This window comes from Pyrus communis, chromosome 10 (assembly GCF_041283825.1).
Source record: "Pyrus communis isolate YQ-2024b chromosome 10, ASM4128382v1, whole genome shotgun sequence".
NCBI lineage: Eukaryota > Viridiplantae > Streptophyta > Magnoliopsida > Rosales > Rosaceae > Pyrus > Pyrus communis.
Window position 1 is genome coordinate 6,323,547 of NC_142574.1, and position 17,138 is coordinate 6,340,684.

The 17,138-nt window shown below is 38.8% G+C and overlaps 2 protein-coding genes across 3 annotated transcripts; both read left to right on the plus strand.

Annotated features, from left to right (window-relative positions):
- Nucleotides 1–97: 97 nt before the first annotated feature.
- On the plus strand, nt 98–3,992 carry LOC137727985 (diaminopimelate decarboxylase 1, chloroplastic). Its single transcript, XM_068466851.2, has 8 exons — nt 98–691; nt 813–987; nt 1,281–1,430; nt 1,822–1,983; nt 2,548–2,733; nt 3,179–3,301; nt 3,460–3,549; nt 3,648–3,992. Exons 1-8 carry the CDS (start codon nt 192–194, stop codon nt 3,726–3,728), a joined length of 1,467 nt encoding a protein of 488 aa, XP_068322952.2. The 5' UTR covers nt 98–191; the 3' UTR covers nt 3,729–3,992.
- An 8,334-nt stretch (nt 3,993–12,326) lies between these two features.
- Nucleotides 12,327–17,138, plus strand: LOC137728039 (bifunctional dihydrofolate reductase-thymidylate synthase). 2 transcript variants are annotated; one of them, XM_088677819.1, is made up of 12 exons: nt 12,327–12,774; nt 13,503–13,999; nt 14,083–14,482; nt 14,590–14,634; nt 14,836–14,901; nt 15,372–15,433; nt 15,516–15,590; nt 15,684–15,849; nt 15,929–16,052; nt 16,205–16,311; nt 16,438–16,623; nt 16,837–17,138. In XM_088677819.1, exons 2-11 carry the CDS (start codon nt 13,575–13,577, stop codon nt 16,546–16,548), a joined length of 1,581 nt encoding a protein of 526 aa, XP_088533945.1. In that variant the 5' UTR covers nt 12,327–12,774; nt 13,503–13,574; the 3' UTR covers nt 16,549–16,623; nt 16,837–17,138. The 2 variants fall into 2 exon arrangements, with proteins under 2 accessions (XP_088533945.1, XP_088533946.1); XM_088677820.1 differs by having other exon boundaries at nt 12,354–12,774; nt 16,438–16,743.

The following is a 17,138-nucleotide window of genomic DNA, read 5'->3' on the forward strand; positions in this document are numbered from 1 at the left end:
CCCCTATTTCGACGCTAAACTACCATGGAAATTTTGTTCCCAAATTCGGATGGGCCGTTAGATCAGATAATGAACATCTAACGGTCAGAAATAAAACACCGAAAGTGCAGCACTACGAACTAAACGCAGTCAGTAAAACCAGGTCTCTCGTAGCAGTCACTTCCTTTGTTCTTCTTCCCCTTCAGGTTTCAATGGCGGCTGCTGCACAGCTCCCTTTCCAGACCTCATCATCCCTCTCCCTTAAGCCCCTGAAGAACCCTATAACCCGAAACCCATTTTCCCAAAACTCCATTCTGCCCCTCCGACCCTCCACCTCCCTAAAACCCCTTGTCCTCCGAGCCGCCGTCGTCTCCCAAAACCCGTCCAAATCCCTGTCCCAAACGACCCCGTTCGAGCATTGCTTCTCCAAATTCTCCGATGGGTTTCTCTACTGCGAGGGCCTCAAGGTCCAGGACGTCTTAGATTCGGTCGAGTGGCGCCCTTTCTACCTCTACAGCAAGCCGCAGATCACCCGAAACGTCGAGGCCTACAAGGACGCGTTGGAGGGGTTGAGCTCTGTCATCGGATACGCCATTAAAGCCAACAACAATCTCAAGATTTTGGAACATTTGAGGCAATTGGGTTGCGGTGCTGTTCTTGTCAGTGGGAATGAGCTCCGGTTGGCTCTTCGAGCTGGGTTCGACCCCACCAAGTAAAAATTCTGCATAACCCAGTATATATGTATATATATACATACATATATATATATATATATATATATAATTGTTTGTGTGAGTATTTGAATTCATGGTTGTAAAATTGTGTAAGTGCAGGTGCATTTTTAATGGGAATGGAAAATTGTTGGAGGACTTGGTTTTGGCTGCCCAAGAAGGTGTTTTTATCAATATTGATAGTGAATTCGACTTGGAAAACATTGTTGCCGCAGCGAGAATTGCTGGCAAGAAGGTCAATGTTCTACTTCGGATCAACCCGGATGTAGATCCTCAGGTATGGCATACATAAACTGCAATGTGATGATATTCATGAACCACATGAATCATGTCAGCGAGGAAATTACTAGTTAGACATATGAGATGTTCGGTATGCTTTTTAGAAAAATTAGGAAGTACCATGATACAGATATCCCTCCTCAAATCACCCCTAACACACCAGTTCCTCCATCTTTAATATCAAGTTTCTGCTATATTTGGATATTATTGTAAAGTTGTACTGTGCATTTGAACTTTCCATTGATTTTAAATCATTGATGTACTGTTTTAACATATGCGTTATTTTCATAGGTTCATGCTTATGTTGCCACTGGAAACAAGAATTCGAAATTTGGTATTAGAAATGAGAAGCTGCAATGGTTTTTGGATGCTGTGAAGGCGCATCCTGATGAGCTAAAACTTGTTGGAGCCCATTGTCATCTCGGATCTACCATTACCAAGGTATGCTGATTACTTGTTCATATCCTTTTATATTATCAGTAGAATTTTTCCAATTAGGATAAATTTATCAACCATGTTTGTTTGTGGTCATTCTGGAACACATTAAGAAAACCCATAATCAACTGGTTTGTACTTTTTTTTTTTTTGCTGGTAATAACTGGTTTATACTTCATAATTATAGAGTTACAGCTTTCAAAAAAGAATATTTTTTTTAAAGCTGATCAGCTAATTTTCTTTCTTTTTTCTGTTGATTGACTTATGATTCTTTGTTTTTTTGTTTTCTGCTATGCTGTCTGTATATTTTGATTGTTTGTCGATATTCTATGACAGGTGCACCCACTTCTCTTATTACAAAATCTAAGTCTCTCTCTCTCTCCTTTTCTTTTGCCAGGTGGATATATTTCGGGATGCTGCTGTTCTTATGGTTAAGTACATTGAAGAAATCCGTTCTCAAGGTTTTCAAGTTGATTACTTGAACATTGGTGGTGGACTTGGGATAGATTACTATCATTCTGGTGCCGTACTTCCGAAACCCAGAGATCTCATCAACACTGTGAGTATGATATCTTTTGAATCTTGTTTTCGAACTTAAGTATGCAATTCATGTGTGCATGAGTGATGTGGATAACAACTTAATGTAGTATTACAAATAAGGAGTTATTAACACTGCAGTACGTACATGCATGTTAGGGTGCTCTTTGAAACCTCAACTGTAGACTACCGACTATGTCCTATCCTTGGGACCCTAGAGATGTTAACTTCGATGTTTTTATGATGGGTCTTTAGAATTTTGAGTCCATGTATGATAGTGGCATCTACAATTATTACAAGAATGTATAGCCTCTTAAGGAGTTGGCCCACGAAGATCATGTAAGTGCTACAAGGGATTAAGTAGCCCATATCGATCTGTTAGCTTTTTGTTCCCAAGTGATCAATTGTCATACCAATATGCCGGGTCTCATATTTACTATTTTTTTTTTCAAAACGCTTAGACTTTCTTCAGGGTTTTTTTAGGGCTTGCTTCCTTATGGTTATTGTATCAAGAAAATTAACAGTTTTTTCTGTCTATTGATGTAATGTCACTAATATTTTCTCAACGTTGATGCTGAGGGTGTAGGTTCGTGACGTGGTCCTATCACAAGGTTTGAATCTTATCATTGAACCTGGTAGATCACTTATTGCAAATTCTTGCTGCTTGGTCAACCGAGTAACAGGTGTCAAAACAAATGGCACCAAAAACTTTATTGTGATCGATGGAAGCATGGCTGAACTTATCCGTCCCAGTCTTTACGATGCTTACCAAGTAAGTTTTCAAGTGTAGTCGACTGCTAGTGTTTTTTTTTATGTCACTTCATTAATGTTAACTGGAGATGATGGACAACTTGAGAAATAGCCTATGGCGTAGACTCTTGGATCTTTTGTGTGCACTGTATGCATGCGAGTGATTTCTAGTGGCTTGCTGTGTTCCCATGTCACCTTGTCATGGAAACTTCGATCAGCTCCTTTTCATTGAAAAATGACTGAAGTATCTGACCATGCTTCTGTTAGACCATTTACCTTTAATCAAATATCATATATTTCAGTGGCCTTATCTGAGATTTTTGTTGTTTCTGATTAGCTATAATGTTAGACTCGAAATATCATTGGCAGCCTCATAATAATTTATCATTGAATTCATAATGCCCTTTAAGACTTGCCATTTTGTTTTTGTCTTAGATCTCAATTGACTTGTGGGAACTTTCTTGCAGCATATAGAACTAGTTGCTCCTACAGCACCTGATGCTGAGATTTCGACTTTTGATGTGGTGGGCCCTGTCTGCGAGTCTGCAGATTTCTTAGGGAAGGATAGAGAACTTCCGACTCCACCTAAGGTAATTGTAAACTGTTTATTGGAGGGTCAAAGCTATAATCATTTGTTGTCTTGTATAACTAGGAGATCAAACAACGATGTTCTTCTGAGTTATCCTGTTCTGGAGGTTTCCTTTTTGGATTTTGGTGCTTGATTGCTAACCAGAGTTGCCCATTTCAGGGAGCTGGTCTGGTGGTTCACGACGCAGGCGCTTATTGCATGAGCATGGCTTCAACTTACAATCTTAAAATGCGCCCTCCAGAGTATTGGGTATGTAATTGTTACTGCAAACAGCCTCTACGCGTCCACACCACTATCTATGCTCTTTACCAGTAACTTATTTCTAAGAGATTTTACAATGCTTTCAGGTCCAAGAAGATGGATCCGTAGCCAAGATCCGTCATGCAGAGACATTTGAAGACCACATGCGATTCTTTGAGGGTCTTTGATTGCAAGAGGTTGGTAGTCAGCGCTAGCTAAACAGGCCTGAATTTCCCCTTAATTCCTGGTTGTTTGTTGTAACACTGGAACTTATGTGTTCGGATACAAAGTAAGCTCCTTAACGTGATGTGTAGCACCTTATTTTGTTGTTTACGACTGTAGCTGTCTTGAGAGGAAACAGAATAAAAGATTGATAAGCAGTGAAGAGTTTATGTCACCATTGTCAACCTTTCTTAACTGCATAATCAAGTTTGTGCCTCCATTCTAATGTAGTTCCAGTTGCAGCAGGAGCTTGTGCACCGTACTGTAGGACATTGTAGGTTTCTCCATCTTTGATCGTGTAGCCCAGCTACCAAACCCGTTCGCGGGCGGACGTTGATATGTTTGTTACTTGATGAGTTCTCTTTTTTAGATTCAAGAATTCGGGTCAGAATGAATTGTTGTGCATTAGTTGACGGAAAGAGACGAACTTTTCTGTGACTTTTCGGTATCGGATACATGGATCACTTGTTACTTGAACAATATGTGGTTTAAACTACGTTAGTTTACACATCAATTTGGAGTTGAAGGTTTGATAGGTAACAGCTATGGCCATTGTTGTTTGTGTATGAATCGTGTAGGCTGTGCATTATTTCTTTTTATTTAATGTTTTGATTTAAAATACTATATTTAACTAAGGAGCAGTCGAAAATGACCAACCATACAATAATAGGTGAAGTTGGGGGACTCCATAAGCTATTAACAGAGTTTAGGACCAAAGCTAAACTCGAGTTCAAATTCAGAGAAATTGGGGTTTGCTGCCCCAATTATTTGTCTTCTTTGTGTGTCATCTGTAATCTCGTGAGACGTGTTCCTCCACTTAGAGAAGCGTCTATGTCAATTTTTATGTCATAGTGGTGTGATGGCCTACCAAATTCATCCACTTTGATTCCGACATTCCTTATGAGATCTTACATATTTTTGTGTTTATCAGGTTAAGCCACACATGATGTTATTAGTCTATGAATTATAATATAAGCCGATGACATATAATGATATGTCACAATTAAATACATGTGTTATAATTTATATGTAATGAAACGCCACATGACTGAGTGTTTTTTTACCCAAAAAAATAGAGTTCCATTTGGAACCTTTTTTATTTCGTTATATATTATAGTTGTCATTTGGAAAGTTTTCATTTCACAATATTACTACTATATTCATGTTTATTTTTGGTATTTAGATCAAATAAAGCAAAATAAGAAATAAAAGAACAAAAATAAACATGGGTATACTATATGAGACAGAGTATAAATCATTTCCCTTACACAGATTTGAACGGTCAGTATCATAAGTCATGGGTGAAGGGATGAAAAGTGTGTGAGGTCGGATGGGCGACATAGAGCGAGTGTCTAAGCCCAAAAACCCCGACTACTTTGAGGAAGAAGTTCCCTTGCTGACACACTCCGACCCGGAATGTCCACATGTACTTCGAATCAAGTTGTGCTGGCCGACACTACTACGAGGGTGACGAAGCCATAAAGTATAGTGATGTAGAAAATGTGAATAAATTTAAACCTAAAAGTGTCTAAATACAAGAGTGCGCATGTGAGCGGGAATGAACTCATTTCACACGTGATGTCAGTGCATAAGTAAAGTACAGTAAAATTAGAATAAGACTTATACCATAGGGAGTAGTCTCTGATATCAGAATTTGCTAGAAATCCTCGTCGACATGAACATTGTCACTAAAACCTGGAGGAGTGAAAAACAAGGGTGATTGGGCCTAAAAACAAAGCTTTGTAAAAACATTTTCAAAACATAATAATCCCTCACAGTAAAACAAGTATAGTTTCCAAAATATACATACTACGTATAGTAAGAAAATACTTACCGTAACCTGCAATATCTCAAGAATTCAATACGCCACAATATTTAGTAAGTAAGCACATGACGTCCGTAATCACATAATCTCGCATAAACAAACATATCATATCGAGTGCTCATCAACACATACTGATACACGAGTTCATGCAAAGGTATTCTGACGTGAACAGAACTGGGTGTAACAATGATATACGCTCTAGTACTACAATCACGTGAAGATTGGTGCTATGCGCAGCACATACGAGTCCTAATTGCCTAGAGCAATATAGGACAGGACTGGCACCTATAATGGATCCAAAGTGAGCGTACGGTGTGATGTGCACATACACGTGAAAGACTGGTTTTGACACGAGCGAGTACTAACACCAGTGCAGCAAACGATGAGCGTATAACATAAATATAGTCATGCCACATTGATTCAATAATTCTAGTCAACATAATATTATTCATAACCATAAATTTAATTAAGGCATCCCATAAGATTTATAGTGATTTCCCAATTCTCATCGCTACGTCATTTTCTATAAATGTTAATTTAATTACGATAGTCATATAGAAAATTCATTATTAGATGTATATATGGAAACTAAACAAATATATGTATATATCAAGAAAAGTCTCACTCATATATCTTGTCATTGAATCAAACTCGCCTCACGAGTGTTGAAGAACATTGCAATGCGTTTCACCTAGAAATGAAACCATTTACGTAAATATAACGTACAAACATAATTATGCGTTTCATACAAAGTATGGCTAATAAATGAACTATTTTAAAACTGTCGAATTTCGCACGTTGAGAAACCTAAGGAGGGACATCTGGTTCCTCTATGCGCTGCTGCACACGCTGCCATAAGGTGGCTACACTTGTAGCCACGCGTCGCACGCACCACCATGCTATGGCTTCCCACGCGCGCCCATGCGCCTTCTTCACGAAACTTACAGTTTTTGCAGGTTGTAAGCTTAACTTTCAAAGCTCCAAACGAGCTCATTTCTCAACCGAAATCCATGATTTGAAAACCTAAATAAAGTTAGGAATACAGGGAATAGATCTATACCTATTTGAAGTCGTGTCATGATCGGAATTTGCCTGAAAAGTGGTCGGATGGCCAAGGTTCAAATTCTAGAAAACTAGAAAAACTTCATTTTGTCTTTTCAGTCACGAAACCCTACCAAAACAAGTTTAAAACCCTAAGATCTTCCACAAACATCAAAAAAGAAAGGGAAAAAAAGTGTTCCCGAGGCCTACCTTGGTCGGAATCGACGAGAACTCGTCGAAGAAGATGATGAACAGTGGCAATGGCCACTGTGCAGTGCAAGCTCCACGTCTAGGTTTGATGATCACGATCTAAGCTTGACAAAGATAGGTAAGGACAACGCACAGTGGTGGTCTGATGGTCTAGCTTGCCGAAGCAGTCGAATGGTGGTGGTTTGATGTTACTGTACACCTATGAAACACTGACATAGATATGGATACGGCGATACGATTCGACACGACACATCAATACGAAAAATCTCTAAAAAGTAGGATACGATACGCCATAGATACGACAATTAAAATTATATAATAATATACAAATATAAAAAAATATATAATTTAGAACATATTTTGATAGCACAAGAATTCGATTTCATCATCCAAATTCATGTTCATTGATTTGTTGGGGAAGAAAAGTTGGAAATCTAATTCCCTTGATATATATAGAAGAAGTGTGAGAGTTGTGTTCATAGTTTCAATTAGAGGTTAGCTCTTCATATTCATCATATTTCAAATAAAGCTCCGTCTCTAATTATTTTTTTCCTTTTAATTTCTTATTTGAAGGTGTAAAAATATCCTAAAAGCATGATACGTGTATTCCAAACGTGGGATACGTGTATCCATGAAGTCAAAGTGTATCAATTGACCATGATACGTATCCGACGGGTATCCGAGAGTATCCGGCAAATATCGTATCCGAAAAGTATCTGATATGGAATACACGACCAAAGTGAAGTATCCGTACATGGTTTGCAAAGAGAGTTTGAGGGATAGTTGGGGGAGTATCAAGTTGGTGGTGACTTGCTGCAAGGTCTGCAGCAAGTGGATGGCCTGGTGGTTCATACGAAACACGTTGGAGGATGGTGGTGGCAGATTGGGTGCCTTGCAATGAAGGTGGTGGCTGGATGTATCGCCTTTCGGTCTCTCTATCAACATAGAAGAAGAAGACAATGGGAGAGAAAGAAAGTTTTAAAATAATAAACCTAGTAAGAAAGAGTGAGGTGTCAAAAAGAGTATGGTCCGAGAGTTAAAAAAAAAAAAAAAAGAGTTTGAAAGAGAGAAGGATCGAGATTTATGGAGAGAGAGGACATGGGACATGGCAGGAGTGGGGTATGGGCCCCACGTGGCTCACAAAACAAGCCACAAAATATCTCTAAACATGAAATTACCAAATCGCCTTTCGTGTTCGTAAATCCGTAAAATCTCCATCATAACTCCAAATTCGATTCTGTTTGTGCCCACGTGTTCGTATTATTGCATACTACACAATTACACTAAAAGAATGAGTCATACGTCTCTCTAAACGATGGTCAACAGAAGTCAAAATCCTTGCCTCTAAAGGCATTTTTGTCAATTCCCTCATTTAAAATTAATAAAATCGTAAAATTAAGGAGGGTTGTTACATTTGCCATTTTCTAATGAAATGCTCGACGAGCCGATGAGTAAAGATACTCAAGCACTCAAAATGCAAAGTTACAAAGGGCTTGCTGATTAGTATGACCACATGGACAGGTTTATTTACGCTATCGAGGGCCGAGTGAATAACAACGCCATTAAGTGTAGGCTATTTCCAACCATCATCAGAGAAACGGCTTAGGATTGGTTTAAGCAGATTGCCATGGGGTTCATTACGTCTTTTTCGAGGCTGATGCAGGTTTTTCTTGATGCATATATGATTATCTCTAAGAGGCAATACACATTGATTGACCTCGCCTCAATAAAGAAAGGCCCAGTCCTTGAGGGATTACATATACTGATTGAATAATGAGTATGTCAGATGAAAAGGATACGACGAGGCAACAACGTACAATGCCCTCATATGGGGATTTGTCATACGAGACTTTTACTTCCATCTAACTCGAGATTCCACGAAGCAACTAGCTACTCTCGATCCAAGTAGCTAAACAAGACAAGGATGCAAATCCCTGCCTTGACAAATCGCTTGAACACACTAGCTAAGGCAAAACAGGAAGTTGCGTCTAGTGGAACGCCAACTCCCTTTCACTTAAATAATACAACTGGTTTCTGAAGAAGGAATGATGATACTAAGTAGTGCTGGTATCACCAAGGCCATGGTTGCCTTATCGACAACTTCACGGACCTTAAGGATGATATATAAGCGCTCGTTTGGCAAGGGCAACTCACATATTATGTAGCTAATAGGTCTACGACCCAATTGAGCGCTTTTCAAGAGTCAGGTGCCCATGCAAATTGTGATCCGAACATCATGAAGGTAATTTATACTCTGTTTAGGGGGTTTACCTTGTTGGGGGAGAGGGTTTTAACAGAGTGATAAAGGTCTATGCTCGAGAACTGTGTTAAGCATTGTCACATTCTTACTCGCTTGGGACTGTGGGCCTACTTGCGAAGATAAGAAGACCCTCGAGGGAGCCTGTAGTGTTCAACGAGGAAGGTGGGTTTAGAAACTTACAACCCATGATGACCACTTGGTTATCTCGGCTGAGAGATAGCCAACTGTGAAGTCACTTGAATTTCATTGACAATGGTAACTCGGTGAATGTAATCTTTCTCTCGACATTTGACCAGTTAGGAATTAACATGGATCTTTTGCATAGGAACGTGACACCTTTATAACATTCGGGGATAGTATGCTACACCCAATTGGGGAAATGAGTCTTACATTGTGAAACTGGAACCATCATAAGAGGGCGAGTTTGACGACAAGGTCTATGATTGTAGATTTCTTTTCCTCCTACACCGTGATACTAAGACGATCGTTTCTTACAAAAATGAATGTGACGATCAACCAGAAGATGTTGGTAGTGAAATTCCTGACCACTGCAGGGGTAGGAATGATTAGAGGTGATGAGGCGTTGACAAAGGTATGTTATGCTTTAGTGGTAAAAGTGAAGACCGAGGTGATGATTGAGTGGTTTGTACGAACGCTTGAAGGATCACCCGCATTAGACCCTAATAGTTTCTAAACAACTCGATTGCTACGTTGAACATAAAGGTCACCCCGAAAGTATTACTCGGGAAATGGCAAAACGATGGTTTGTAAGGAAAGATCTAGTTTGAAGTGCTTGCTCGAGCATAGGTATCACCCATCAACTAATGCTGGATTGGGGAAACCCAAGGATGAGGGTTCGTTGAAGGCATATATAAAAGGGTAGGAATCTGTTGTAAGGGGGTTTAACAACTAGGAAAATGAAGAGCTCATGTAATTTGCCGAGTGCTACTTGTAGTCTTGAAATGAATACAATTCGAGCAATACAGTGGATGTACCCAGTTATGAATCGTGAACCACTTAAATCTCTTAGTCTATTCCATTTTTGTCCATATCCCAAGCCTACCAAAGATTTATTATTTTAATTTGTTAACCTGCAAATGTTGAGCGCCGTGCACTAGTGCCATCATAACTCGAAGGTATTTTTTAGTGCCGAAAACATGGGCACATACGCAATATATAAGAGCAAGTCCACCCTTAAAAAAATGCGCCATCACCTAGCCCATTTAATCCGCTCAGTGAACAGTGATAGACCCCAATGAACAGTAATAGGCCAAATGCATCTCTACCCCTAAAAAATGAGCTGGCACAAACGATCTTCACCCCTACAAAATACATTGGCACCCAGCCCATTTAAAATATTATTAAAATTTTTATAAAATAATACATAAATAAATAAAATAGTTTTAACTTCGGGTAGGATTAAATAAAGACGAAATTACATAAAGTACTAACAATTAAGATGAAATTAAATAAAGTACTAAAAATAAATACGAAATTATACAAAGTTTGTGGAGCTAGGATATGTACCGCTAGGATCTTCGTTGCTAGGATCTGTGTAGCTAGAACCCCCTCGACTTGTTTCCACGTCTTTTACACACCTCATTCGCACCACATCTCTTTTTTTCGATGTCCAAAAATATTTTGAATTCGGAGACAGTCCTACTAGAGGCTTGTTCATAGTGTCACGATTTGCTTGTGCCATCATTTCTTCTCTAAGCATCTCGTTTTCTCGATTAAGTCATTCTCTAATCATTTCGTTCTCTCGATTAACGATTTCTCTTTGTTTCTTAGTCACTGCATCACGTCTCTCAGTAGCTGCTAATATTGCTACCATAGCAGCATTTTTTTCCTCATCTTTAGCCTCTTCCTGCGCCATGTTTAGTTCACCTTGGCACGCAAGTTCGTCCATATATGTTGTGTAGTCATTTTTGGAAGAACTCCATTTTTTCTTTGCTGCGTTTTTACCTTGAGGCCTTAGGGATGGACGAGTTGCCTGGGTCTCCGGCACTTCTTCGGGCATCCCTTCCGGTACTTCTTCAAATGTGTCTTCTTCCTGTGCGGCTGTGTCTTCTTCATGTTCGACCATGTCTGCTTCTGGTGAACTGTGTAGACCCATGCCGTGCATGACACCTTCTGGACTGGTTGGCACAATTATGTATCTGGGGCAATCTTTCATATAATTTGCCAAATGATTTGTTGTGGTTCTTTGCATTGTAGAATGCTTGTGCTTGTAATGTCTATAAATGTGGGATAAGACCATATTATAAAATGCGGGTGCAACACAAATAAATAAATTAAAATATTGATGATGGTGGAATACATATAAATAAATAAAAATATTGTCACCTGATCCGCTAAACTTGTCCCAATACGCAGATTATCAGAATCATGAGAGATAGCGTTTTTCCAACAAGTAAAGGATGCGTTGAGTTTTTTTCCAACGACCTTGAAGACCTTGACTACTTTTGGTGTCTTTTCCATATACATTGCAAAACGCTTTCGTAATTTTACTCCACATTTCTCACTTATCCATCTCATTACCTGTAATCGGGTCATGAGTAGTGTGAACCCAACATTCACACAACGTAACATCTTCGATGAGCTTCCACATAGTTATTTTTTTCTCTCAAAAATTATATGAAAGCTTTGATAGAAATTGTTGAAAATATTGAAATGTGGTGTAAGGTGGAAGATCAATTTTTAATGAATTTTTTTATGAATTTTAATTTTGTTAATTAATCTAGACCGTTGGATTTGAAAAAGATTCAAATCCAACAATCTATACGTTGACACGTGGCCAACAGTCATAATCCTGACCGTTGTGCTTTTTTTTTTTTTTTTAATTTTGGGGTAAAAAATGTGGATTGTTGATCTCTGAATCAGACGGTCCAGATTGAGCCACGTCACTAGCTTTTGGATGTCAAATTCCAAATTTTTTTGACCGTTAGAAATCCAATGGTCTAAAAAACTAGCCATTGGAAATCCAATAGCCTAGAAACAAACACGTGGCCTCCCCCATCATATCCCTAAGTGTGCCTGCACTGAAGGGCCACCCCCACGTTTTCTTGTCGGGACATGCGACCACGTGTGTGTTTTGCACACGCCTAGCACAAAAAAAATTTAAATTAGCTTGTGACGTCATGCTGGCGTCAATATGACGTCAAGCAGGCCATCCCATAGCTCAATCCATTTTGAGCTAGCCTGAAGACCAGCTTGGATTGAGTGCTGTCCTATCCACATGGGCTGGAGGGGATTGGCCAGGTGCTGGGTCAAAAATGATGCTGGGTGCCGGCCTAACCGGTGAACTTGCTCTAAGGAGTGGATAAACACTTCAAAAAACTTTCATCTACTTATATAATAACCTGCTGTACCGCCGCGTATCCGCCACGTTTGAAAATCTCTCCACAACCAGTCTTTTGGCGGAACTCCGCGTCAACTGCGCTTTTGGATTTCTGTGTTTGTATAACCTGTCACTCAGTCACTGTACATTCCAGGAGAGAGAAAAGAAAGAAAAGGATTGAAAGCGAAGAAAGTGGTTTCAGCCCTAAAGCCTCCTCGTTTATTTCCTTCTCTCCAATTCGCTCTCTCACTCCCTTCTTTCACTCCCAAACTCTAAATTGCCGCCGCTCTTGGCTGCTCCCACCACTGCAAGATTTCGCGCTTCGCTTTAGGATCGGTCAGTTGCTTCTTGCATTCCATTCCATATTTTTTTTTTTGAGACATTTTATCTGATTAGTTTTCGTATTTAATTTAATTTAGTGTGTTTTTTATTTTTATTTTTGTTTTGATTTTTGTGATCTATTGTTCTTATAATTAACTTAAAGTTTGTGTGTCGCTTTACTTATTTTCTCATATTTTTCTTAGCATCATAGGGTTTGAACTGCTTGAAATTAATGGCATTTGTGTTTTTTTGGACTAATTATTTTCTTAGGTCTGATCAGGATTTCTCTAATTGTTTTTCACATTTGCGTGCAAGTTTTACCTTATGTTAAAATTGCAAAGGTTTCTGTTTTTTATTTTAATTTTAATTAATTAATTAATTAATTTATAGTTATAGCATAAAAACTCCTTTAAATCCACAAAAATCTTAACTGAATTCGCCGCCTGACTTGCACAGATTGATGTCGAAGTCGGCAATAGCAGTGGTAACTGTGTTGCAACACTCATGTCTCTGTTAATCGTTTATATGTTTGATTTATAGCTAAACAAAATGTTGATTTATACATGTTGATGGCCGAATTGTTTGAAATAGATGATAACGTATACAATGTACCCGATAATCCTTTGCACTTGTTCCGATCTCATATGTCGTGTTGTTTTCTCATTCGGGTGTTGTATGCTCGCGTCTGCACTTTTGTACTTTGTTTCTTTGTTAATTTTTAATGTATTCATGTTACATTGTAGGGTTTACTGCGCTTGCACAAAAATTGGCCGTGCAGCTCTCCTTTTAGGCTGTTTTGGTCTAAGGGTTCAACTATGGCTGGTGAATTGTTGGTGAGTGCGAATGGAAATGGTAACACCCAGCCCAATCCACAGAGGACTTACCAAGTTGTTGTGGCTGCGACCCGAGAAATGGGTATTGGAAAGGATGGGAAACTACCTTGGAGACTGCCCTCTGATCTCAAGTTCTTTAAGGACGTCACTGTGACCACATCAGATCCTGCGAAAAAGAATGCGATTATAATGGGTAGAAAAACATGGGAGAGCATTCCATCTGAGCATCAACCTCTACCTGGCCGCCTTAATGTTGTTCTGACTCGTTCTGGGAGTTTTGATATTGCTACTGCAGAGAATGTTGTGATATGCGGAAGCATGGCATCTGCTTTGGAATTGTTAGCTGCTTCTCCTTACTGTCTGTCAATTGAGAGAGTGTTTCTCATTGGAGGTGGCCAGATACTAAGGTGTGACATTGTTGTTTGGTTCTGTATTGCAAATCATGTTTCTTCTTTCTATCCTTTCTTTTTATTAACATTTCTGTATCCAGGGAAGCTCTCAATGCGCCTGGCTGTGAAGCCATTCACATTACAGAAATAGAGACAAACATTGAATGTGACACTTTTATCCCTGCAATTGATTCCTCTGTGTTTCAGCCGTGGTATTCATCCTTTCCCAAGGTTGAAAATAGCATTCGTCATTCTTTCACAACTTACGTTCGCGTAAGGAGTTCTGCAGTTGAATCCCTTTGTGAAAACAGTGATCTGATCTCTAATAGTAACTCAGGCTCCATTAAATGTGAGGTGAAGAATTTCTCTTTTTTGCCAAAGATGATTTTTGAGAAACACGAGGAGCACATGTATCTAAGGCTGGTACGAGAAATACTCTCAGATGGCACTTCTAAGGATGACAGGACAGGGACTGGTACTTTGTCAAAATTCGGTTGCCAGGTAATATCAAACTAAGATTTTTGAGAAAGTCCCGTTATGCTTCATTTAACAGTCGCTTGATTAAAATGGACAAGTGATGTTTACTCATTTTCTCTGTATCTCCACAGATGCGGTTTAACCTGCGCAGAACTTTTCCACTTCTGACAACCAAGGCATGCATATTCTTCTTTTTAAGATTTCCGTTTCTCTCTCAACCTACCATGTGCTACTAAATTTGTTCTTCCACATAAGGGTTTCTTCAACTTTAATAGATTCCATTTTACTCTCTTGGCATGTGGTTAGATTATTAGGTATTTGATTCTTTTCTATTTCAGTTGATAAACTGACACACATTATGACTATTTGGTCCATAGAAAGTATTTTGGCGAGGGGTTGTTGAAGAACTTCTGTGGTTCATCAGTGGTTCAACAAATGCCAAGGTATTATGATTTTGTTGAACGTTTACCTTTTGAATCATATGTATGTTTTCCTTGTTTCATTGTCATTACATAATATGGGGACTTACAATTGAGCGAGTTGGTTTTCAATCATGTTGAAAGTTGATTTCTGTACAAAGTCGAGAATACTGAAAAATGTGTGTTTTCTCCACCATAAATTGGTAAAACTGATGACTGATTTTGATGTTTTCAGCCTTTGAAAATGTGTACAATTTATATGAATTTACAGAAGTTGAAAGGGATCATTTGAAGCTTCTTGCATTAAAAATATGTTCTCATAATTTCTATTTTTTATTTTAGCTTTCCATGAGTACGGATAATTCTTGCCTTTCTAGTTTGTCAAAAGCAAGTTTGGCGACATAATTCCCATTGATTTGCTCATCCCCACAGAGAAGTTTAAAGAAGCAGGCTCTTCCTTGTATATCTAATACGGATGTTTGACTACTTGGCAGGTCCTTCAGGAGAAAGGTATTCACATATGGGATGGAAATGCATCTAGAGACTACCTTGACAGGCAAGTATTAGACTGCCCAAATGTGTGTGAGGAGTTCTAAGTTTCATGCAGTTTTAAATGATTTTTGTATCTGCCACTTCAGTGTTGGTTTAACTGACAAGGAAGAGGGCGACTTGGGACCAGTATATGGGTTCCAGTGGCGACACTTTGGTGCCAGGTTTGTGAACTTCAGTTTAGGTTAAGTTCTATATTTTTGGTTTACATAATGAAGTCTAGCTTCAAGTTTACCTATTTCTGTTCCATCATTCAGGTATACTGACATGCATGCTGACTATACCGATCAAGGATTTGATCAGTTGCTAGATGTTATTGACAAGATTAAAAATAATCCAGATGATCGGCGGATTATACTGTCAGCATGGAATCCTTCTGATCTCAAATTGATGGCACTCCCACCTTGTCACATGTTTGCTCAGGTTTGTCTTGAGGTGGTTTAGGCTTTTATTTTATTATAACATCTCTTTTGTTTTATTACATCCTTCTTTCTCCTTGCAGTTCTATGTAGCCAACGGAGAGTTATCATGTCAAATGTATCAGCGTTCTGCTGACATCGGCCTTGGTGTTCCATTTAACATTGCATCATATGCTCTTCTGACATGCATGATTGCTCATGTTTGTGGTACGCATTCTAAAGAATACTCTTTTAGCTGGCACCTTTGCACTCTTTTAGCCGGCACCTTTGCCTTCGTTGGCTATCTGATGGATTTAAGAACCTTGCATCTGATATTGTGTCTTTAGAGTCTGTCCATAATATGCTTTTATCTCGTGCAGGTCTTGTTCCAGGTGATTTCATTCATGCCTTAGGGGATGCTCATGTTTACCGCACTCACATCAGGCCTTTGAAGGAGCAGCTTGAAAAGCTGCCCAAGCCTTTTCCGGTAAGTTTAACAATGTTTCATAAATTATTGTTTTGGTTTCAGAAGCAGACTTTATTACCCCCTCTTGCATTTCTACCTGTTATATATATTGTTTATTTACAACTGACTACCTCTATTTCAATGCAGATTTTGAAGATCAATCCTGAGAAAAAGAATATAGATTCTTTTGTGGCGGCTGATTTCAAACTGATAGGTTATGATCCTCATCAGAAGATAGAAATGAAAATGGCCGTATAGGGCTCTCTCAAATTTTCAGTAGAGAGCTCAGACACTAGTTTTTATATCTAGGCGATGCTGCTGTTAGTTTTGAAGGCAAGTTACATTTTGTTTTTTGTTTATGCTGATGAGTCTTTTATTCTCTAACCCTGACTATACCTCGATACTACCTTGCTAATTCAAATGGGTTTACATAGCATGCGGTTGGAATTGTATGTAAGTTTGAACCAACTTAAGTTGTACAATTTGATTATCTTATTCCTCAAATTAAGACATTTCGCGAGACTGAAGCTTTACGTTGTGTTTCAGGTGCAGGATTTGAAGGTTCATGTTGATGTAGAGTTTCAATACAGATGAATAACTGGTATTAGGACTATAGTTGAAGCTTTGCATTTGTAGTAATCGGGAATCCTTTAGTTTCACATACACTCAGGTGGTTCTAAGGTGATTTAGGATACTTTCGAACTTTTTTTCTTCTCTGATTTTTGAGCATGCTTTGGCGCTTTGGCACTTTGTCACATGGATGGAGGCCCATCACTTAGCTCTCTTAATTTCTATGAACACTGTGTTGTACTTTTATAAGAAAATAGAATTGGGGATCACATGATTTA

Excerpts from the sequence above, each read along its gene's own strand:
- LOC137727985 (XM_068466851.2), top strand. The coding sequence starts at position 192 with ATGGCGGCTGCTGCACAGCTCCCTTTCCAGACCTCATCATCCCTCTCC. Across the intron at positions 1,984-2,547 it reads CCAGAGATCTCATCAACACT|GTTCGTGACGTGGTCCTATC; the intron begins GTGAGTATGATA and ends CTGAGGGTGTAG. Across the intron at positions 2,734-3,178 it reads GTCTTTACGATGCTTACCAA|CATATAGAACTAGTTGCTCC; the intron begins GTAAGTTTTCAA and ends ACTTTCTTGCAG.
- LOC137728039 (XM_088677819.1), top strand. The coding sequence starts at position 13,575 with ATGGCTGGTGAATTGTTGGTGAGTGCGAATGGAAATGGTAACACCCAG. Across the intron at positions 15,850-15,928 it reads CTTGTCACATGTTTGCTCAG|TTCTATGTAGCCAACGGAGA; the intron begins GTTTGTCTTGAG and ends TTCTCCTTGCAG. Across the intron at positions 16,312-16,437 it reads AGCTGCCCAAGCCTTTTCCG|ATTTTGAAGATCAATCCTGA; the intron begins GTAAGTTTAACA and ends ATTTCAATGCAG.